At 35.6% G+C, this 25,222-nt stretch overlaps 1 protein-coding gene across 1 annotated transcript in view; it reads right to left on the reverse strand.

The window, feature by feature from the left end:
• Positions 1 to 2,255: 2,255 nt before the first annotated feature.
• Positions 2,256 to 25,222, reverse strand: part of FGF10 (fibroblast growth factor 10) — a gene marked incomplete at both ends in the record, with an annotated part of 69,127 nt that continues 46,160 nt past the window's right edge. Inside the window, 2 exons of the mRNA XM_084233071.1 lie at positions 2,256 to 2,453; positions 7,364 to 7,467. Coding sequence (XP_084089197.1) covers positions 2,256 to 2,453; positions 7,364 to 7,467 — 302 coding nt within the window. The remainder of the gene's footprint in view (positions 2,454 to 7,363; positions 7,468 to 25,222) is intronic.

Here is a 25,222-nt window from a genome sequence, read left to right on the forward strand (position 1 = left end):
TTTGAGTACATAATGATGATTGTTTACACAGGGTTTCTTTGGTAATCTAAATGGCTATGAGGAATAGGAATTCAGTTTGTGCCCTATTTGCTGTTACCATGGCCAGCTAATACTATATTTGTCTCACCGAACGTTTAATTTGGTTGTGGGTGGTCTATGTTCATGTGTCAGGTGCAATTATTACTTTAAAATAAAAGAACAAAGATAACCTAAGTATATAGGAATGTATTACATTCTAGTTCTCTGCTTGGTTCCTAATTGAATTTTAACATATAGACTCCAACCACAAAAATTAAACATTTTTAGAATCCCATTTGTCAAAAAGCAAGTTGGAAGCCAAGCATCATGAAATGAAACTTTAGCCATAAACCAAAAACACTCTGTCTCAAATGCATTTCTTTGAAATCCCAACTTTTTTAAGGAATGAGGAAAATATGGCCTTTTGGGGGGATTACTTTATGGAAAAGTTTCTTAATAAAGCTAATTCTTAGATAGCAGATTAACTGGAAGTGCTGGTTAAGCATTGACATTTAAGTTATAAAAGAGGATCACAACACACCAGCCTTTCTAGAGGTTAAACTTTAGTAAAATGACACATTTGGTGAGTCTTTTCCTTGTACCAAAATACTGTGTCCCAACAATAAACAGACTTTTCAAAACAAGAAATATGAAGATAAAACTGCAGCATCAATATAATCTTACAGTTATCACTTAAAGTATTTAGAACAAATAGTATTTTTTCTACATTTTTTAAATCACTACAGACACTGCAAATAAGGCTTATGTATTTATTTAGTGGAATACAATGTGATGATGACTGGTACACTCTTATGTACTGTTTTCTATACCTGCTCTAACAAAATGATTTTGATATGGTTATATTATGGAACCTTCCAAAGCTCTTTAAATTTACAGAAAATAAGTTTTATTTGGTGTAAAGACTAGATCATACAGTTTGAACAGGTTTCAGTATATGGTTACACATATACTAGGATATATTTGCTCAGTTTAAGCCCCTGGGAGGGTTGCACTTCATACCAAGTTCCTGGATAGTTCCTTTTGGGGGAGATGCGCTATGTGGGACTTACAAAGGGTTCTTCTATGAGCAGACAGCCTCTTCATCACTTACCACTGTGACATATGGCAAAAATTGTGAGTAAATAACGAGACTAGGTGACCAAAATGTATTTACCAATTATTTTTCCTTCTTTTAGTGTATCCTTGGAGACCCATTGATATATTCAAGAAAAGAATTTGGATTTCTGGTCTATTTTTTTTTTTTTTTTTTAGGAAAGGAAGATTAAGAGTGATACATGTTTACTAATGATGGCAGACATTTCTCATGGAAGTCATGCCATGATACTGTCCTATTTATTGTTGATGATGCTTTTTGCAGAACTACAAATTAAGTCAACTGATAGCACACAGTACTCTCTCATACTGCCTCCCCAATCTCATCTCCTATTCTTGAAGTGTATGCCAAATTTTGAAAACGTTTTGTTGAGAATATGCATGCGGTATGCTAAAGAAAAAGAAAAGGTAAATCAGAGGGCAGCTGCTGAGGATACTCTTTAAAATCCCAAAAGATATTTAACATCCTATTAAATAAATAACTTAGAAAGAAATAGAAAGGGATGAAGGCAGAATGCACAAGCATACCATACACTATTTGTTTTGTTAGAACAGTTTTACACTATCATGTTTACATTTTTTAATCCTAACCAATTCTTCCAAGATGCAACGCCCAAAGCGCCTTTGCTTGTGCATATGATATGACCCAAGTGCTTTCCAGTAAATGCTCGCGTGTCTTACTGCTCATTGAATCATTAGGCTTGAATGAGCAATGAGTCTTTGATATGAGTTCGTATTCCATAAATAACTTTCCCGAAGACCATTCAACAGATTGTTCCATGTCCTTTAAATTCTATCTCAGAGGTTAAAAAACAAAAAACAAAAACTTAAACCGCACCCCCCCCCCAAAAAAAAAAAAAACCCAGCCACAATGTTGTTCACTTAGGAATAACTTCAATCCCATTTGATCTGCCTATATCTCAATTATAAGGCATGACGCAGAACTAATTAAAGGAACATCATATGTCAGCAGTGAGTACAAAAACCTTCAAAGGCTTCCTTTTCTTTCAAGCAAGTAGACATCAGCCATGTGTCTTTGCCTTTGGAGCTATTGTCTTCATGAAGAATACAATTCCTGGCAAAAGAGCCTTTGGTTCTACTGCAGCCACAAGGATTGCTTTCGCCTAGGAATGTACCACCATTGGAAGAAAATGAGCTGAGGTGTTTTTCCTTCTGGTTTTCTGTCCTCTTCTGGGATATCCTTTTCCATTCAATGCCACATACATTTGCCTCCCATTGTGCTGCCAGTTAAAAGATGCATAGGTGTTGTATCCATTTTCCTCTATCCTCTCCTTCAGTTTACAGTCATTGTTAAATTCTTTCTGCAAGGAAAAATCAAAATCTTTTACTCCTGTGAGGATACTAAATTTTATTTGCCACAACCACCCAGAGAACCCTGAGAACCTTAAAAGTTTGGTTTGCTGTTACCATTTGTATAGAAGCTGTATGCTTGATATACAATGTCAACAACGGAAAGTAAAACTCATAAGCACAAAAATAGATCCTACATTTAAAGGGACATGATGCATCTTAATAGGTTATCATCACTATGTATTGGGGACTTTTTCAAAAGCTGGTGTGCTTTGACTATGACATGATTTAAGTACCTAGAATGGCTGTCAAGAAGCAAATATTCCATTAATAATACTTGTGATGAGCCAATAGAAAAGCAGCTTTTTGATTCTTTTTTCAGAGTAATGACCAGGACTCCTAAGAAAAAAATAGGACTGCCAGAAAAGGTGGGCCATGTCAAGCCTGCAAAATTTACCTATAAATATACAACAAATGCACTGATAAGAAAGCAGATCTTGGGCCTCCCTGGTGGCACAGCAGGTTGAGTGCAGTGCTGTGAAGCTTCCGCAGCTTCTGCAGTGTGGGTTTAATTCCCGGCTGGCCAGGGAGCTACCCACATGGCGCAGCAGACCTCTTCTGCCTCGCCCGCTGCTCCCCTCAGCAGTGTCTTCGGTCGGTCTGCCTGTTCTGCTCCCTGCTCTGTCTCTGGTGAATTCTCTCACCCTCCCATGCCTCTGGCCTGTACCTCCATACTTGTATAAATAAATAAATCTTTTAAAAAAAAAGCAGATCTTATGGCAAAACCATAATAGTTCAAAATAAGCAAAAGTTCCTGTGATAGGCGGGGGAAGATGTCTTCCTCTCTTCCAAATACCGTATTTCTCAATTTTGCAAATGATTTACAATTTTTCATAACTTGGAATTTTGACTGATTTTACTTTGACGTCTAAAAATGATTGAGAACTAGGACACAGATCTCTTACTTTGTGAATTACCATATCAAAGAAGTTACAAATACGGTGACTACCATACCTATCTCGTATAACCCTAAAGACTTTGATCCTGGGAAATTCCACTCTATAGTTATAATTCTTTGGCTTTATTTCATGTGACTTAGTGTCTCTTCAGAGGTCTTAGCCAGGGGCGGCGGGGGCAAGAATTTATGTCCATTCATTCCAAAAATGCAGGATTTCAACCCAGAATTACGAAGGAGTAGAAAAGGTATCTCACTGATGTCAAGACTGCTTTAAAAATATGACTTCTCCCTCATACCTAAAACTAAAACAGCCAAGAAGCTAAGGAATTGGAGCTTGCTCTCGTGTTTTTCCTTATCCATCCCACACAAGAGTCTTGTAGACATCTTTCAGTTGAGGTATCTAACTGTTTCTCTTACCTCAGGACATTTTGAGATTTCTATCAAATTCCCAATTACTGAATGTGTGTACATTTAAATATCCAAGTTTCTGTGACCTAGATCAGAATTTTAAACATTATCAGAGCTATCACAAACCGTATTTTTATGTTAATATTACCAGTTTAAGTTTTATTCCCTAGAAAGTATTTACCTTATGTGCTTTGCTTCTATGAGATAACATTTAAATTTAACATTCAAATGATGATTTATTTAGTTCATCTTAGGAAGAAAAGGTAAATTATTTAAGGGGAGAATTTTAATATAACGTAAAGTTCTGCATTAACAGGAATTTCAATGCTGGTATGGTTTTACTTATTTTTTTTCTACTCAGAATGTTCAAAATAATGTTTCTCTAAGAGATTATTTTTACGAATAAATATATTAATTACAATCAAGGGGGTTCAGTTTAAAGGCACTAGAAAGACTGAATTTATTTTAGACAACTTTATGTTTGAAATGAAGGTGTATATAGAACAGTAGCAGTGAAAGCTTAATTATTTTCCTCCTCCAAATGAATTTACTGAACAGTGTTATTAAAAGTAAAATACATAGGATTAGACCCCCCATTTCAAGTGCTTTTAATATTTGGGCCATAGCTCAGATGGTATGTCTGAGAAACAGAGTAAGATTAGAGCAAGACCTCAAAAGTAGAGTTTTGATAGTTTAGAAAAACGTTTTGGATTTCCTCAGGATACCTGGAAAACTTATTTGGTCCTTATATGATGCCCTATGTGAGCCTGTCCTATTTAAATCAATTTTTATCATTTATTACTTAATTCCATCAGGAGAAAATTTGGTATACAATAGATCTATTGTTCAGGGGATGATTGATAAGACTGTAAGAATGGGAGAGGGGAGAGGGGAAAATATTCAGGAGGGAATGGAATATAGAGCTGGGTTAAGTAATCATTCTGGTTATTTGCTGTTTCAAGAAGGCTTGTGGAATCAGTGGTGAAGATAGGCACTATTCGAGTTGTCACCTCATCAAAAGATTATCTCCAGCATGTATTCATGAATTTTGGTGGTATAGTCTTTATGCAAGGTTGCAAGTCCTACTCGACCTTGAGCAGAATGTTCAATTTGAGTAGATTTTTTATTTAATTTGAACAAGCCATATTTTTCTAGTCTTCCTGGTGATAGTGCAAAGTCACAATGAATAGTACATTATAATTAGGGCCTGGGCTTATTTCTGAGACAAGCAGAGGTACAGACCGCAGACTGTGATGGGCTGACCTATCAGGAGGGCTGATTCAAGCATTGTATAACTATCTGCTTTCGGTGTTTTTAATTGCTGAAGCTATAGTGGGGGGCAGGTGAGACCGTGGCTTCTTGAATTTGATGGTCTATTTGGGGAAGAGAGTCAAAATAAATAAATGAGAGAGATATGAGGTAAATCTCATGGCAGATAATTAAAAAGGGGTGATAAGATGTGAGCAGCTACTTTAGATATAAACAAGGAATGAAATAATTCACACACCTTAGAGCTTAAGAAAAAGCACATACACAGTGTGTGAACTACATTATGATAAAAGAAAGAAAAAGGAAAGGGAAAGAAAAGCATTAAATATTTTTATGACACAGTTCATTTGAGAGTTACCCATTTCTCCTTGATATCACCTTTTAAAGAAGTATACTTTATCAAATAAAATTTAGTTCCATATTTTATTGTAATTAAAATCTACATTTTCTCTGTCAATCTAAACTCATCTTAGTTAGTTTGACTTTAAAATTTTGGTTTTGACTAAGGGTTTTTATATTAGCTTCTTTTCTTTTTTTTTTTTTTTAAGATTTATTTATTTATATAAGCACTGCATACAGTCAGAAGCGCAGGAGGGTGAGAGAATTCACCAGAACTAGAGCGGGGAACAGAACAGGCAGAGTGACGAAATACACTGCTGAAGGGAGCAGCAGATACGGCAGGAGAGGTCTGTCGTGCCATATGGGACCCTCGCCAGTGGTGGGGGATTGAATCGGTGCTGCTGAGGTTGTGGGCAACTTCGCAGCCCAGTGCTCAACCGCTGCGCCACCAGGGAAGGCCCCTATATTAATATCTTTTCAAAGAAACTGTACCATGTCTGTTTACCCAGTAAAATTGATGCAGTATATAAAAGGAAGACCCAGGGCATGTTCACTGAAAGGAAAAGATGGTATATACACAATGGAATATTACTCAGCTATAAAACAAAATATTGTCATTTGCAACAACATGGGTGGAAATAGAGGGGATTAGCTAAAAGAAATAAGTCAGAAGGACAAAGAAAAATACCACATGATTTCACTCACATGTGGAATAAACAGAAACAAAACAGATGATTAGACAAAACCAAAATAAAACAAACCTAAGCTCTTAACTGTAGAATTAAGGCCCTGAGAAGGGGAGGAGAAGGTAGAGGGCAAAGTGTGGAAGAGGCCCAGTGGACTATGATGGAGGATCATGGGTACATTGGTGGTGGGTGTGGTGTGGTGTCATATACCTGAAGACATGTGGACCTACCCTCCTGAATCTTGTATGATGTTGCAAACCAATGTTACAGCAATAAAAAATAATACAATTTGAAAATGAAACTGTGAACCATTAATTGAGACCATGTTTTAAAATGGTCTATTATTCTTGTAGGCACATTAACAGTAACATCTAGTGAAACAACTTAAGTAAAATTCCTGATTCCCCCCATGCAAGAAGCATTTACCTTAGCTGCCAGGACCAACCCAAAGTAATCTAACTCCATAATTATAAGTGGACCTGATGTGAGTGAAATGAAGGGCAATTCTATTACCAGCCCTGTACTTCTCAAATCATGCTTCTCAAACCAGTAGTAACAGGAACACCTGTAACCTTTCTAGAAATGCAAATTTTTAGACTCCACTACAGATTTACTGTGTTTTAATGAATCCCCCACCCCCCAGTGATTCTGATAATATCTAAGTTGAAACCTTCAGGCTCATTGCAATAATTCTTATTGCAATAAAACAAGTTACTTACACTGTTAAAGTGACATTCCTTAATACTCCCTATACAACACAGGGGTGGTTGTCCCCAAAGCACTGATACTAGCTCCATAATTGAATAACTGATTATAGTCTAGGAAAATAAATACTTGACTTGATTGAATGGCATACAATGATGATTTTCTGGATAGGTTCACTTATTTCATTTATTTTAACAGAAGCATGAAACACCCGAGTCCCTGTTTTATCTTCTGTTGTAACACACTCAGTATATTTTCTACTTAATGCAAGATCTTTGTTTACAAAGTGTCTGCAGCACCCATGCCAATCTCACAAGATGCTTCCGTGAGAGTCTGACCAGTTAGTAGTTCAGAACATTGATGGATGCCAGCAGCAGCCTCTGTGGTAGACTAATGGGTGAACAACAGTCCTTGAGACTCTGCTGACCAGTGCACTGTAGCTCTATTTAGTAGCAACAGAAAGATAATAAAGCTATTCAATGTCTGGGGGAAACATTCCAAAACTGTGATAATGATTTATTGCCATGAATTTTTAAAATAAAAGCAGAATACTTACTGAGCCATAGAGTTTCCCTCTCTTGTTCATGGCTAAATAATAGTTGCTGTTAATGGCTTTGACAGCAACAACTCCGATTTCCACCGAAGTTATCTCCAGGATACCTGAAACATACAATTTGAAAAGACTAAGCTTGAAGAGTCACATAAATTTGGTTGAAAGAAAAACAGGAGAAACTGTTTATTTTTGGATGTTTCTAAAATCAAAAGATTTTTTAAAAATTGAAAAAAAAAACCCAACCTCTTTTATATGCCTAAAAAACCCAGTAAAATAAATGGAAACAAGTAGTAAATCTTTAATAGAATTCCCCTGCATTTACTCTGAGCATATAGGGGGAAATATTGTTTTAATTAAAATGCTTCCTTTGCTAACTCTGCATTTTCAACCCCATAAATACTGAAACAACTCTACTCATCTTAGCCTATTTTTCACAAAAACTTATCAGAGCACATATCTGTACCATGCTATTAAATTAAATCTATAGCATATGTCAATAATATGTCAGATTTGCCTCAATCTGTAAAAACAGTGGTAAACTATTTTTTTATATAGGACAATTAGATAAATGGAATCTCTTGGCTACATTTAACTGATAAATTCATTTTTGGCAAATATATGGACATTTTGAGATACAGAGAGTAACCCCAACACTGTCTTTAAAATAGAAGAATCATTACTTTGGGTTGGGTGAAAACCCATCAGCATTGTCTAGAAAGAATGGAAGTTAGTAACCCATAGATCTCTCCCTCTATAAGTTTTAGTTGGTACATCTAAAGATATTTTTTTTCTGAAAATTTTGAGGTAATTAAAGAGAAGGCATTGGATATTCTACTCAAAATGCCAATCGATTTTCATTAAGAAGTCCTCAGGGCTAAAACTACTTTTTTTAATTTTTTTTTTTACAACATTTGGTATGGTTTTCTCAGGGTGGAGAAACAGCATTTTGATTAGGAAATACCTCTGGATCCAGAGAGTCTGGGTTTGATCTCAGATTTGATTGGCAAATGACCACAGAAGTCATTAAATTGCTCATGTCTCAATTTCATTCATAAAATAGGCAACAATAGAAACTTCGTTAGTTTTGCTGTAAGGATTAAATGAGATAGTACATAGAAAATAGAACTCGCCTAGTGCTTAGTGCCTCCTTAATAATTATTATAGGGAGGTTTCCCTCCAACTGTTGTAGATTTTGGAATTTCCTCTCCAACAAACTGTGTAAATTTTGAATAGAATATACAAATTTCTGTTGGTTTAGCCCATAAAATCTGAAACTTGATCATGTGTTATCATTTATCCTGTATCATCTATCATGAGAACCACCACCCTAAATGTGATTGACAAATGGTGTTTTTACTCTCCTCACAGGGAAAGTGTGAGTTTTTCTTTCATCTCAGGTTGATTAATCATGGAGGCCAATAGAAATGCTTGAGTTCCCCCACTGTGAAGTTGTCATCACTAGAGAGACTTGTGCTAGAATTACTTGCCATGGATGCGTCTACCCTTGTATGCTGCAGAAAGCCTCTGACGTAACACTGCACATTTCCTCATCAATAGAGTGAGACAGATCCCAGCTGGCAAGCTCAAACCAAGGAAGGATTATAAAAGGTGAAGGAGACAGTATCTGTGTTTTTAATACATTTTTTCCTATGCTGTTAGTTGACCCCAGGTTACAAACACATGTAAATACATGTATTTGCATATTTAAAAGATACTTTCTTGTGTTTATTTCTTTAGCGTGGCAGCTCTTAAAGAAGGCATCTCTAGGGGCCTCCCCTGGTGGTGCAGCAGTTGAGCGCTGGGCTGCAAAGCTGCCCGCAGCCTCTGCAGCACCGGTTTGATCCCCTGCCACCTGCAAGGGTCCCACATGGCACGCAGACCTCTCCTGCCGCGTCCGCTGCTCCCCTCAGCAGTGTATTTCTTCAGTCTGCCTGTTCTGTTCCCCACTCTGGCTCTGGTGAATTCTCTCACCCTCCCATGCTTCTGACTGTACCCAGTGCTTGTATAAATAAATAATTTTTTAAAAGGCATTTCTATTCCAAATTACATAGAAAAAAAAGGTTACTGTGGTTATATCATTTGCGTATAAGTGATATAGTGATATATGTGAGTAATGATGGACAGAACATACAAATATTCATCTCTGACTAATTCGCCTTTCCATCATATCTTCATCTTCTTTCCCTTTCCCATAAGGAGTCCTGTTGGAAACTAGGAAATGACTCAGTAGGATGAGTCTTTAACAATGCAATGTGCTATTCCTCCCAAAGATGTTGGCATGCCACAGAGGATAATGTCTGAATCTCTGAGGAGGAAATCTAATATAATTTATGACATAAGCAGAAGATACAGATAAAGCAGGAGGTAGAAATCTGGAGCAAAATATTTAGCCTGATGTTTACTTTGCCTGCCCAAGAGGCCAGTAACAGTGCATTTCAAGGTGTTCCTTACAACTGGAAATTCTTAGAATGAAAAGGAAGAAAGGATAATTTTAGCAAAAGTAAGATTTTCGAAGGTGAATGAAAAGTCATAGGATTAAGCTACATAGCAGACTGAGTCTGGCAAAAGGAAAACTGTTGTGATATAGATATTACTAAGTCTTTGACCAATTACTTCTGAGATTGCACTGCACATGGTAGATCATAGTTAGCGCAGAAACTCCTGGGTTTCTTTCTGCTTTGTACAAATAGGAAATTCTCCAATCATCCATCTACCAATCATTTAACCAGTTAAGGCTACCTTGAAAAGATTCAGTATGCTTCAAACTGGAAAGAGGGAAGACCTAGATAATTTAAGGGCCTTTCAAAATTTGAAAATGATTTTTTGGATGCACCATGTCAATAAGTAGTAATTGGAAAATGACAATGACTGCTTTTATTATAAACATTTGTGAATGTGAGAGTTACTTTCTGAGGGGCTCCTGCTTAGAGGACTTCCCTGTTTTTCATAAAGACTCCAGTATTCTCTGTTCTTTGGTGAGAATGGTAAAGTTTGCCTATGAAAGTATTTTTGGAAAGGAGCGGCCAAATTTTGTTTGACAATTGCAAGATTAGTGACATATATATTTTGATATACAGTTAAATGCCAACTGAAGCACAGTCTCCAAGGGGAAAGTGAGTGAAGGGCATATGTATTTTTTACAGCATATATGGGTCTACAGTTACCTCAAACTAAAAATTATTTTATTTTTTTAATGTTTTAGCATCACAGCTTTAATGGACATAGTAAGTTCATTTTTTTTCAAATCAAATATTAATAACATACTGGTTTAAGAGTATAATTTCACTTTTAAAAGGTTTTCAATAGTTTTCTTGTCCAAAGTACCAAAGCATTCTAATATTATATGCCTATGTTCTGAAATTATAATTTAAAAAGTAACTGAAATTTTATTATGAGGAATGGTTAAAGTTATTTTAAAGTATTGTTTTGCTACTCAAAGAAATGACACCCGAAAATTATATCATCAATAAATTTATTTTCCATTCATATGTTAGATAGTCTATCAATTTTAGGACATATTCTTGCTGTGAAATTTTATTATTTATATTGTTGTAACTACATCTCAAAGACCAATATCCAAGGTGGTGGTGTAAATCTGTGTAAGGATTTTCAGACATTTTAATTCAAACACATGGGAGGACCTGAGGAGAAGGGCCCACTTTTAGGAAATGAGAATATAATGCCAAGTGAATTAGGACAAGTTTTGTCAGGAATAAAAGACAAATATAGAGAATGAAAATAAGACATTTAGTGGTAGGCAGTGCTAAGAGGGAAGTCAAGAAAGGAAAAGATAAAGATAGTTCACACTGGCTGGAGTTCCAAGGCATACTTATCTTCAGTAATGAAACCAGAACTAAGTTTTGAAGGTTAACTGTATAAAACATCTAAGGGAAAGGTGGGAAGACATGGACAAAGCATGGTGAAATAGCATTGTATTTGAGAAAAATCTTAGGAAGTTTGCTTTACTAAGTAAAACAAAAGAACAGGCAGCCCACTGTGAAAATTGAGGTTGTGGAATTAAGTCAGACTCAAGTTATCAAGCATCTTGTATGGATTTTAGATTTTGGCAATAGGAAGTATTTTATAAAAATATCTATCTTTTGGGCCTCCCCGGTGGCGCAGCGGTTGAGTGCTGGGTTGCAAAGCTGCCCGCAGCCTCTGCAGCGCTGGTTCGATCCCCGGCTGCTCCCCGGACACCGGAGGAGGGTCCCACATGGCGCGCAGACCTCTCTTGCTGCCTGCTGCTCCCCTCAGCAGTGTACTTCGGTCCTTCTGCCTGCTCTGCTCCCCACTCTGGCTCTGGTGAATTCTCTCACCCTCCCGTGCTTCTGACTGTACCCAATGTTTATATAAATAAATAAAATAAATCTTTAAAAAAAATCTATCTTTTTAAAAGAACAAATTAGAAAAAAGGCAATAGATAGCAAGTAACTTTAAGAAAATAAAATGTATTTTGACAATATTCCAAGAATGATTATGACAAAAATCAGCTCCAGACTAGCAAATTCTACTTAATGATGCATCGTCACTTTAGTCATGGGGAGGATTTTGCAAACTGATGAACTCCAAATGGAAATAACCTAGAATTACAATTGTCATGTAAATCATCTTTCCTTTTAACTTGCAGGGCATGTGTTATTGTTTTAATGAATCACTGAATAGTTAATCTGAGATGACCATTTAGAATTATCTTTCCCAGTTTATACTTCTCGTCCTTTTCCAGAAGAGAAACATCTGATTTGTTTTCCCTAGCAATCATGTTGGACTAAGACTATTTCTCTTTTTGGGCTGTTAGAACAAGCTTTTGGCTTGCCTTCTAACTCTCTCCTCATTTTTTTTTTTTCCCCATAGACACCATAGGAGAAAGTTAAAGTCAAGTGAAACTTTGATACTTTAATAAATTGCATACAGACAGGAGGGAGACTAGATATAAAAGATAAATACAAATTCCTATTATCCGCTCCTATATAAGAAGTGTATGAACATATAAAGGAAGTCTTGAGACTGACTAAATTGATTGGACTAACATGTATTAAACACCACTGTGAAAGGTTTGTGTTAGCTCTCATTATGGAGGATGTGAAGACAATCAAGACACAGTATCTCCAGGGAGTTGTAAGACTGAGTAGAACAAGGATATAAATAATTACAATTCAAAGAAAATATATAAAGCACTATATGAAAGAGATAATATGTTGTCATGACTTTAAATAGTTAATAAACCCTCCTAAAGAATATGGTTGGTGTTTGAGGTGAACCTTTTAGGGGTAAGGTTTTGAGAAGTGGAAATTTGGAAAATTGAGGGGGATTATTCTAGGCAGAGAAAAGTGAATGATTTAAAAACAACAACAAAAAAAACCAGTAACCTGCAGATTACTGGAAAGAGCTGAATGGTGGAGTGTGTGTTCTGGCCACGCTTTCCTTGCCCCATGGAGTGCACATTCTGGTAGCCACTCTAGGTGAAAGTATTCGTTCTGCTTCATTGGGTCTCAGTGGTGCTTCCCGTGAATAATATACTTCTCAAAAGATTTCTTGTGAAACTTAGAAGCAGCTTAATAAATGTCAGAGACTCATGAATTCAAATCAATCGTGTCTTATTATTTTCTTCTAAATATTTTAACGCAAACTAGATGATAATGTCATATTGTTTGATAGTTTCCGTCAATGTGCTGAAACATACCATGATTAGTGTAATATAATACATAAATACCAACCTCTCCAAGCTAAATCTCTCTTACAGATTGTTGTTGTATCACAAATAGACATCTTCTATCCTAATGAAGTCTCACAGAGCTCCTTAGGGTCGTTAACACATTTATCCTGTATACCTCGCAAATTATGTGGCCCTACCAAATAGTGACTAAACTAGTTCAAATGTGGCCTGTAGTTAAGAATCACTGAGGGTCTTCTATCTTTAATGTCTCAAAGAATCATAGCAATCATAATTGTCTTTTTTTTATTGTTAGAACAAATGCATAGTTCATGATATGAATATGGAATATATGCTTATTGCTTATTAAATAAATAAATGAATCAGTGAGTCATCAACATTGGCTAATGTAAAGCTGGGTATTCATTAAAGACAGAATTTTTTTATCATTATGGTTGTATTTGCAAAACCTTCAGATGATTTACTAATTCCACATTCAAATAAAATGAAAATGAGCTAAAAGGAAATGTCAAAATGTTATATGCTTAAAGGAAAAATAAGAAAATTAAAAACATTTAATATTATGTAAAGGCAAATTATTATAAGTCAGAATTTTCTAAATAATATTACTCTGCAACAGTAATTTCTATAAACAGAGATCTTGAATATGAATCAGAAAGGCTATCTAGGTCATGAGGTCCCATGGCAAGTCAACATTCTTGTTCAAGACAAAGTGCCATTTGGAAACTGTAAAGAGTGTAGTAGCACAAAAATCACTGGTATAGCGCCTCCCCAGTGGTGCAGCGGGTTGAGCGCAGCACTGTGAAGCTGTCTGCAGCCTCTGCAGCACCAGTTTGATTCCCAGCCTGCCAGGGAGAATCCCACATGACGAGGCAGACCTTTCCTGTCTCACCCGCTGTTCCCCTCAGCAGTGTATTTTGGTTGTCTGTCTGTTCTGCTCCCAGCTCTGTCTCTGGTAAATCCCCTTACCCTCCTGTGACTCTGGACTGTACCCCAGCTCTTGTATAAATACAAAAATAAATCTTAAAAAATATTTAAAATCACTAGTATAGTGGCTCTCACATTTCATATCTCAGCATTTTTCATTTAATCTTCACAAAATATATTAGGGAAGCATTATGTTCTATAGATATTGGAGAAATAAAATAAATTGGTGAAAAAATTTTTCAGTGGGGTATGGTGAATTTGATGTTTGTTGTTTCCATCTAAAGCCCATCTGCTTTCTGCTCCCTCAGATCTGTTGACTAAAGCTTTAAATTTTAAATTAATAGTGCTAAAGATAACATTACCTATTTTAAACACTTTTTCCCCCATATGCTAGCAAACACCGATTATTAAATTTCAAACCTATTTTAGAAAAGCATACCATTTAGTCAACACAAGGCATTCACTTTCATGTAGATTCATTACCAGGTAACCAATGTTTTACAGAACTCAAATTTTATTTATTTAACAAAATAATTTGTCCTCTAAATCTTCAAGTTAACACATTTCCTTGCTTGTATGTATAGAGATATTAATAATCAAAAATCATTGTTTTTCTTGATGAGTCAGGACCATCAACATTAGTTCTGGTAACTTTCTCTGCTCTGTAAGTAGAATATTCTCAGGAGGTCTAATAGGAAGCAACTATATTAAAACAAGCTGATAACTAATATGGGATCTTATTAGAAATGAGTCAAAAAATATCAGCAAGATTTGGAATAACACTTTTCCAAGGATAGGACATGAATTTTTTTTTAAAGAGTTATTTTTATTTATTTATACAAGAACTGGGGTACAGACCAGATGAGCGGGAGGGTGAGAGGATTCACCAGAGACAGAGTGGGGAACAGAACAGGCAGAGTGACGAAATACACTGCTGAAGGGAGCAGCAGGTGCAACAGTAGAGGTCTGCTCGCCATGTTGGGACCCTTGCCGGCCAGCCGGGATCAAACCAGTGCTGCAGAGGCTGTGGACAGTTTCACAGCGCCATGCCCAACTGCCTGCGCCACCAGGGGAGGCTCAGGACATAAATTTTTATGTAAGAAATCTAGGTTCTCTTAATTTGCTTAAGGATCCACTTAAAGACCCTTTTGGGGTTTTATATTTGCTTGATTCAGGAATTTCAAGTAATGTATTTAGACTCTAGCTTAACTGTCTTAAAGGAATGTCAAAATGTACCTAATAATTGCTGTGTGATGAGAGTCATTGGAATAGCAGCAACATTTTGGATATTTTAAATTTTGTATTGCTTATTTTCTCATCTCAGTTCTCTCCCTCACCTTCTATCCCCCCAAACACATATCAGCAAAATTACAGTTCATGCAGTGAAATTATAAGCGAGAGGGATAGAAGTGGTAGCTCTAAAAGAGTAGAAGAACTTAAGCTCTGCTTACCTATCTAGCTGTGTGACCTTTGACAAGTCAATTAAGTCATGCCTTGGTTAACAACATTTTGGTCAAAGAGAGATCAAATATACAACATGGTGCCCAATAGGCTGCCTCAGTGTGTGGTCAGCTATGCCATCCAGCTTTGTTTCATTACACTGTATGAAGTGCACCCAATTATGAAATCACCTAACAATACATTTCTTAGAATATACCCCTGCCATTAGGGATGCACAACTATATATTTCCTGAATCTTAGTTTTCTCATTTGCAAATTGAGACAAATTGCCTATACCTTACAAGATTTCAGAGGATCTTAGAGAGCAGGTATTAAGTAGGTACTGACTAGCTGCTGAATCATAATGGTGGCAAGTTAACCAATCTGTATACCAGTGGTTCTCAAACTTTCGCATGCATCAGAATCATCTGGGAAGCTTATTTAAACATAGATTGCTGGGATTTTTAACTTGGTAGATCTAGGGTGGATCCAGAGAATTTGAATTTTTAGTAGTTTCCCAAGCAATGACGATTCTCCTTGTCCAAGGACCACACACTGTTCTGTACACTATAATTCAGAGAAAGAAAAGTCTTTGATATAAAGAGCATTGACAGAAACATATGCAGAGAAACAGAATGACAAACAGGAACAGACAAAAATAATGGTAGCATTTTAACGTCAAAGAAAAATTTTAGGGGGTTTCTTTGCTTGTTTTGGATAGGTGTGGGACTGTATCTACTTTGCTGTGATAATATGGATTTGGAATTATATATTTTTTTTCCATTGTCAGTTTTTTAAAGACTTTAAATAAGATTATTATTAGATTCTTTATTTTCTCCTCCTTAATCAGATTGTAGAAATGTAGATAGAAACTTAAGTGTCTTCAATTACTCTTTAAATATTTTATAATCATTTTCATAGGACTAAGTGTGTTGTCACTCTAGAAATAAAGGACTACCTGCATCTCTTAAAATTATTCTGATATACAAAAAATTGCTACAACTCAATAGGGATTCATTTGATCACTGTTATTTCACCCAGAATTTAAGGTATATATTTGCTCTACAGAGATCTAACCATCTGTAAAAGGAGGATACAGAGCAGGCTAATCATTAATCTAGGTCTGACCTACCTTATACTGTCATAGACTCTGCTGCTTTTTCAGCATATTACTACAGAGCTATTAAAGTTTCTGTATTAACCAAGAGTTCTTTCAGATACCCTTGATATTCATTTAGAATTGTAGACAGAAATAGGACCTGTATTATCAGAAAATTCTTACTACCTCTACATAAGAAGGTACATCTTTTTTCAATCAGCCAAAAACCAAACTGACTTTCTACATTTTCACCTCATACTTCAAGTGATTGGATAGATTTTGAAATTCAGTCATTAGATTGGCCTCATAGCTTAATACAATGGCAAATTTTAAAGCATTTCTCAATTTAAGGTTAAATTTAATTGAACAGATAGTAATACCATTGACATAACATTAGAATGAATTGTTTCTGTGTAATGAACAAGATAAATTAGTCTATAAAACATGAAGTAGATATAAAATCTTTGCCTGACTGCCAACAGTTTGTAAATGTTTATAGGCACCCAATAGTGTGGTAGAAGGAACATCTGCTGACTTTATTTCAGGCTCTAAGTAATTGTGTAGAGGTGCTTCAACAAGTCCCCTGATGTCCAAGGCTGTTCTAGTATCATCTGTTACAGAAGGGCATCAGAGATGAACAGGCAATCTTTAGATTTTTGTCAAGCTTTTCTGTAACACTACAAATAAGACCTAACTTTCTCGTAAGCCTTTAATGGCCTGGACTTTTATCATTAAAATAAAGGATACTAGGATTTCTTACTTAGTTTTCATTTTGGTAATAGACTTTAGAAACTCTGCTTTAAATTAGACTGACTAGAAGTATTTATTAAACAAGGGATGTTTCTCAAAATAACTTATAATGCCGAGAGAGTTGGTTGCTTGTATTAGTGCATAACCATTTCTAGTATTATTTTGCACTTTGTAAATATTTTTCCAGCAGCAATAGGCATGCAGGGATTGCCCCTTATTTTTATCTATAGTCCTTCACTGTAGTTACATTGTGCTTTCCTCTCCCTGTTTTTGACTTTCCTCTTCTTCCTTCCCCTCCTCACCCCCTCCTGAATACCTCAGATGTAAGGTCCGCTTTCAAGAGTCAGTCTTACAGTTTTTCTTTTCCTGATCCTTCATTTAGTTTCTCTAGATTCCACATATAAGTGAAATCATCCAGTATTTCTCCTTTTGGCCCACCTCTCTTCCCTTCCATTTCTATCCATGTTGCCGCAAATGGCATGAGCCTATCTTTTTTGATCACTGAGTAGTATTCCAATGTGTATATATACCTCATCTTCTCCGTCCACTCATCTGTTCTGGGGCATTTACATTGTTTCTATATCTTAGCTAAAAACATAGCAGTGCTGGTTTCCTTTCAAATTAGTGTTTATGTGCTCTTTGGATAGATACCTAGGAGTGGAATTACTGGGTCATTTGGTATATTCATTTTAAGTCTTTTGAGGAATCTCCACAATTCTTTCCATAGGGGCTGAACCAGTCTACATTCTAAAGGGAGTATTTTTACAGAAATAAATGTTAAGGGCTTCACTAGAACTAAAAATAATATTTTTGAGAATAAAAACAAAGATTAAAACTCAGTATAAGAGTCAAACTTTCTAGTATAGACAACATGGGGTAAACAATATTAGACAAGAGAGAGAGATATTCTAAGAACAGATTATTACCTTAACCACATATGGAGGGAAGTGTATTGTTCCTTTTTCTTTAGTGAGATGCTAATGACCATTGCTATTAGAGCTGATATGTATCCTTTATCGAACCTCGTAATTATACATAGAAATGGAATGCCATGCATAGTTCTTTAACGCTTGCTGAGTATTTTTCTCACATTACTAAGTCTTGAGTTAGCTAGCACTTTATAAAGAAATTACCAGAAAGGCTAATTTCTACCAGACACATTATACTTGTTTCCCTCATGGTGGACAAAGACCAGGAATTATCTCATCACATCTTATTTAAAAACCAGTGCTTCTCCCATGTTCATTGCAGCACTGTTTATAGTAGCCAGGATCTGGAAACAGCCTAAATGCCCAAAAATGAGATGAATGGATCATGAAGCTTTGGTATATTTACTTATAATGGAATATTTTACTCAGCCATCATAAAAGATAAACTCATGACATTTGAAGCAAAAATAGATGGAATTGGAAAAGCTAATGCTAAGTGAAATTAGTCAGAAGAGGAAAGATAAATACTGGATGGTGTCACTAATAAGTGGAATATAAAGAAACCAAAGTGAGAATCAGAGAAAATCAAGCATAAAAGCGACCCCTTGAAAATTGACTACAGAACTAAAGCAGCCAAAGCAAGGAAGGGTGAAGGAGGAGTAAGAACAAAGAGGGAAGGAAGCACAATGGAGTATGGTGGTGGACTAATGGGTGATTTGATGGTGAAAACCCTACAGTTTGATACCTGATGGAGAGAATATTAATGTTGCCACAAATAAAAGAATAAATTATTATTTAAATACATATATACATATATATATATTTGTGTCCTGTTTAAAAAACAGATTATTGAGCACAGTTGTAATAAAACTTTTGCCAGTGTGAAAAATAAATTTAAAAACCCAGTGTCTAAATTCCTTTAAAAGAGTATGCTCTTGAGAAAATGCACTTATGTTTTATGAAAAACTAGAATCTTTCTGATTCAAGTTTGAAAGTGAACACTGATGAATAAGAGAACATTATATATGTAAGTTGTGCTCTGAAATAATCAACCAAACACTTAAAGCTTTAAAAAATGCTGAGAGACAAATGGAAGAATATATTTCATACAAAGGTCATTTCATACTTGTGTTAGAGCAAGTCTGAGTAAACTGTTCTGAATAAAACATGCTGAATATTCAGTGTTTAAGATTTCACTACTCTGTACTTGAGTTCTCATTCATATGTTATTTCCAGCCAAAAAAGAGATAAAAAGGAAACCAAAAATTAAAAGATAACAGAGAAGAAACACAGAGAATAACATTAGACTGACTTGGTTTTGCATTAAATACAAATCTAAACTATGCAAGTTGCAAGGTCTCATCTTACCTAATTATACCAATTGCATTTTATCCAAAATTGCTGAATCTTTAAAATTAGAAAAAAGGAACAATATTCAAAGAAATGTTACCCTAACTTTCTTTATAATATACTTCAGTTCACCTGGCTGAAATTCACACAGTATATTTTAAAGAAATATTTCATTTATTTGACAATACTGAAAACATTCCCTCAAAAAGTCTCTCTAAATATTATGTAACTCATATAATCAGCTGCAAGGAGGAATTTGAGTTGACTTACTCAGTTCTGACCAGCTTATAAAGTACGGTCAAATAAATATTCAATTATCTGAAATAAAATAACTAATTGAATTTATGTTGATTAAAATTTTGGTGCATAGATATGGAATAAAGAAAATCAGAAGCTAAAGTGGAGCATAAAATTTGAAAATAATTTGCCAAATAGCCATCAAAATAGCAAAGCTATTCCAAATAAATTGGTGGGATTTTCAGGCAGTCAGGTTAATAAAATAATAGAAACATTTATAAAGTGGAATGAGAAACATTCAACAGTTAAATATTATTCAATTTCTACTACAAATGCTTCCTCCTGTTCTACTAATTTTAGAAGACTGGTTTAAAAAAAAAACACCTGATCATAATATAATTGAATTTACTATTCAGTATAGATTACTCTTGGGTAAGATTCAAAGTAAACCCTTTTTGTTTCCATATAAGAATCTTTATGAATGATGTCCAAATAGATGTCCAGTTTAGTGCTGTAATTTAATTTTAGAAGGAGATATTGGAAGTCTTATTTTACTAAAACAGATTCAGAAATTCAGGACCCATACTAAAGTATCTATTTCATAATCACTACAATTAAATAGATAAATAGAAACATGAACACTTTTACACACAAACAGGTGAGAAAAACAATTTTAAAAATTATAAAAGAATCCAACTAAAGAACAAAAATGATAAGACCTTTAAAAGCTTTTAATTAAGTTAGTTTGGAATCAAACTCTATTGTCAATTTTCACTTATGAGGCTAAGTTTTTTTGTTAATATGCTGATACAAGAACTAGGCACATTTTCACTGAGAAAAATGTTCAGTATGTAGATTTCAAATCCTTTCAAAACTCTTATCTGATCAGTTGGCAGAAATGAGAACTATGGTGAAGAAATAGGACAGTGAATTTTGCTGGATACTGAAACACTCAACTTGCCCTTAGTTTATTGAAAGTATGAAGGAAAAGATAAACAACTGGGATTACATCAAACTAAAAAGCTTCTGTACAGCAAAGAGACACTAACCAAAACAAAGAGACATCCTACTGATTGGGAGAAAATTTTTGCACACAATACAACTGATAAGGGACTGACACAAAGATCTACAATGAGCTCACACCTCAACAAAAACAAAGTAAACAATCCAAACAAAAAATGGGCAGAAGAACTAAGAAGACAGGTCTCCAAAGAAGAAATGCAAATGGCCAACAGGCATATGAAAAAATATTCAACATCACTTATAATCAGGGAAATGCAAATCAAAACCACAATGAGATGCCACCTTACACTAGTGAGCATGGCACACATTAAAAAAACACGCAACAACAAATGTTGGCAAGGATGTGGAGAAAAAGGAACTCTCCTACATGGCTCGTGGGAGTGTAAACTGGTCCAACCACTATGGAGGGCTGTGTGGAGTTTCCTCAAACTAATAAAAATGGAGCTACCATATGACCCAACAATTCCACTCCTAGGAATCTATCCAAAGGACACAAAAACATTAATTCAAAAGGATATCTGCACCCCTATGTTTATTGCAGCACTATTTACAAAAGGTAAGATATGTAAACAACACAAATGCCCAAAAATAGATGACTGGCTCAAAGAGATGTGGTATATATACACAGTGGAATACTATTCAGCAATCAAAAAAATACAAACTCATGCCATTTGCAGCAACATAGATGGAGCTAGAAGGGATTATGTCCAGTGAAATAAGCCAGAAGGAAAAAGAAAAATATTGGATGGTTTCTCTTATAGGAGAATATAAGTGAACCAATTAAGGAATCAGGACAAAAAATAATACATACATACATACAAAATTAGCAGGCAATCATAAATCAGAGACATTATGCAGGGGAGGGGGAGGGAGAGGAATCACAACAGGTGAAAGAAGAGCTCAAGGGACTATGGTGATTGTTCATGGGTGAATTGGTGGTGGGAATTTTACATGGAATACACCTAAAAGGAAGAAGCATACAAGCGTACCATCTACAAAAATGAACAATGATGCAAAATAAATAAAATATCAAGTATTGGTAAAAAAACAATAGAAAGTATAATTCTTCTACTTCTCCATATGGGCCACATGTGCACTGTGCTCCTGTGGGCCCACAGCAGGTGCCCAAGTTATAGTCGTGGAAGAACTAATTTATCTGAAGAAATTTATGTGCAAATTACCCATTTCAACTCTGGCAAATGTATTAATATTTATCTCTAGAAAGAAGAAAGGAAAACTATTCTCCATTGAGCGGTTACCCCTCTTAATTTGAGTGTGCCAACTTTATGCAGGATACTTAGTGGAGTAAAATCAGCATCTGGTTAATTTTCTCCTTCCAGGGTAAAAAGAATACAGAATACCCTGGTGTCCCACATTTGTTTTTCATCTTTAAAGTGGCTTCCAACGTGGAGACTGACTTCACATTATTTTGGGTATTTATATTCAAGTTAAGGTAATAAAAGTCACCCCGAGAAATTGATTATCAAATGAAACTGAAAAATAAGACTGACAAATATTTTATGATGTGTATGAAAACTACTGAGCATGAGAGGTAAGGTGTTATGCTAACATACATCTGAAGGGGTGTGAACCTCTTCCCCTAAATCATCTACAGTGTTGTAAACCAACATTACTTCCATAAAAAGTTACCAAAAAACCAAAAGAAAAAATGAACCAAGCATACCTATCTAACTGTACACTGATTTAGCAGCATAGCTTAACAAAGAGGCACTATTTCCCGTGATTTAAAATAGTAATTATAGGGCCTCCCCGGTGGCGCAGCAGTTGAGCACTGGGTTGCGAGGCTGCCCTCAGCCTCTGCAACGCCGGTTCAATCCCCGGCCACCAGGTGAGGGTCCCACATGGCGCGCAGACCTCTCTTGCTGTGCCCACTGCTCCCCTCAGCAGTGTACTTTGTCAGTCTGCATGCTCTGCTCTGCTCTCTGCTCTGGCTCTGGTGAATTCTCTCACCCTCCCATGCTTCTGACTGTACCCAGTGCTTGTATAAATAAATTTTTAAAAAATCGTAATTATATCATATATACTAAGAATAAAAATAACTGGATTGAATAAATTAAAAATAATATAACAAATACTTTGAAATTGATTTCAGTAGTTACGCTTTTACTAATAGTGTTCTTAGTGTTATTTGACTGTATATCATGAGAATAAGCTGTCATGGGCTGGATTTGCAAATGAACCAACAAACAAAAAAGAGGAGCTATGTGACTCAAATGTTATAGGCAGAGAAAGAACAAATGGACTCGAAGCCCAAGTCCAGAATTTTTCTGCTCAATCTTTTCCTACTAATTTCAATTTGCTTCAACCACAACAAAACCATCAACTACTTTGTTCCCTTTCCTTACACACCATGTGCAGTCATCAGAGCTTGTGTAAAAACAGTTAAGAAAAAGTGCCCTGACCACAAAGTCCAACATCCTGGATGTTTTTTGCCTCAGAAACTTGGTCATGGGGATTAAGGTAACGAGGTCTGTTGCAGATTCCAAATATAAACAATCACTTGTTGACTTTAAAACCCTGATGGATGTTTTCATCTTGAGTGCTTAACGGCTTTCTGACATGGTGGGAGATCCTGTCTTTATTCCTCTAGCCAACAAACAGTCCTCTCTCTCATCCCTCTTTGCCTTCTCAATCAACACTCTTAAGTCCCGAGAAGAGGACAGTCTTCTCTTTATGTCAAAACTTTAAAAAGTCCTGGGAATAGTATGACCATTTCACACCCTTCCTCTTTCATCATCATCAGCTCCTCTTTTTATTGTTTCTCTAACCTGCCAGTTGACAAGAACAGCCGCTAATGATTATGTTTGTGGTACGAGGCTATGTGATCTAATTGCACAGACTTGTGCCACATGTCTTGTCCAGTTACACAAACTTGATTTCCAAAAAGAGCACTTCACAGACATTTTCTTAGTCTTCTTCCCACTCAACAAACTTCAAGAGATGAGCATACTACACTGCTAAAGGGCCGTACTTGAAAATAGTTTTTATGTTTTTTTTTGTTCACCTTCATTCAACCCTTCCAAAAATATCAGCATCCCTGTAGAGTGAAGAGTGTATCACTCATTGGAATCTGATAGTTTTCTTTTTTCATTGCCCTTCCTAGCTAACTGCTATGTAAGGTAATCACTTTGGAAAGTCAAAGATATCTTTGACTTTTAAATTGAAGCAAAATATTGACACACTAATTCCTTTAATAGACAGAATTTTCTGGCAAATTTTTATAGGCAGAGAAAAAAATCTATAACCAGCAATTTTCTTTGCAAGGTACTTTCTCACATAGAATCTTTGTTTCCTTTAATCCTTATTATTCCTATACAATTTAGCCTGTAATAACAAATACTCTTTAAAAATCTAAGAAGGTGAAAACCATATATGAAAACACATTTCAATGAGATTCCTATCCAAAATGACTTATTGAAATATTTGAAGAATTGCTACATTGATGAAGATTTTGCTGTTACTGTCGGCAAGAGGTACAGCTCATCGATTTCTTTTGACTTTACCTTGTCTTGATTTCTTTATTTGTTGAAGAAAATCCCTAATGGGCTGGCGTATTTTGATCATAGACTTTTGACAAGACATCATTGCTTTCTACTTCATTAACACTTCCAACCTAAACCAGCACGATAGCCACAGGATAACTTAAATGAAAAATATCTCAAAAGGAACCTGCACCCAATAGCAGAAACATTTGCTATGACATTTATGGCTCAGACCTTCCAAGTAGTTCTGGCAAAATTACCATCTAGTCTCCGACACAAAACAGCTGTTTTAGGTGGCAAAATCTTGTCAAACTAAAGCACCCCAACTCTTAAGAATGGATAATTGGCAAGATCTTGTTCCAATTCATCGTTAGTCTCTACTGAATCTGGACAAACAATTGTGAATTTGTGCCAAATTCCTCTTCCTAAAATTGGCAGTAGGGCTTCCCATGGAGACAAAGAATTTCATTGCCCTCACGTTATCTGCCAGTACAAAATTGGTGTAGGAAACGCCACACTAATAGCAGTTTCCTCTTGTCATTCTTAAGCTGGTCTTTCATATTGATGAGCTCATCCATGTGAGTTAAATGTTTTGCATATATTTTTGTTACTTCCATATCTACCTGATACTCATACAAAAAATTTAAGTTCTTTAATCTTTATGCCCTTAAGCTTTTCAACATTTCCAAAAGTATTGGGTTTTCAAAAAGAAAATTGGCTAAAATGCACATTATAAACAAGGTGCAGAGAGACAAAGGTAGCTGATACTTCTCTTTCTCAACGTATTTGCTTATGTTACAAAGGAGCAGGCCCCAGCTTTTATCTCTGGGAACTGTGAAGTTGACTGCTTATAAGGTCTCATTGTCTAATTAATCCTTACTTAAAATTCACCTAAGTAAGTCTAACATAAATAGGATGTTGGTTTCTGTTAGA

The sequence above is a fragment of the Talpa europaea genome, assembly GCF_964194135.1.
Source record: "Talpa europaea genome assembly, chromosome: 5".
In the NCBI taxonomy this organism is placed as follows: Eukaryota; Metazoa; Chordata; class Mammalia; order Eulipotyphla; family Talpidae; genus Talpa; species Talpa europaea.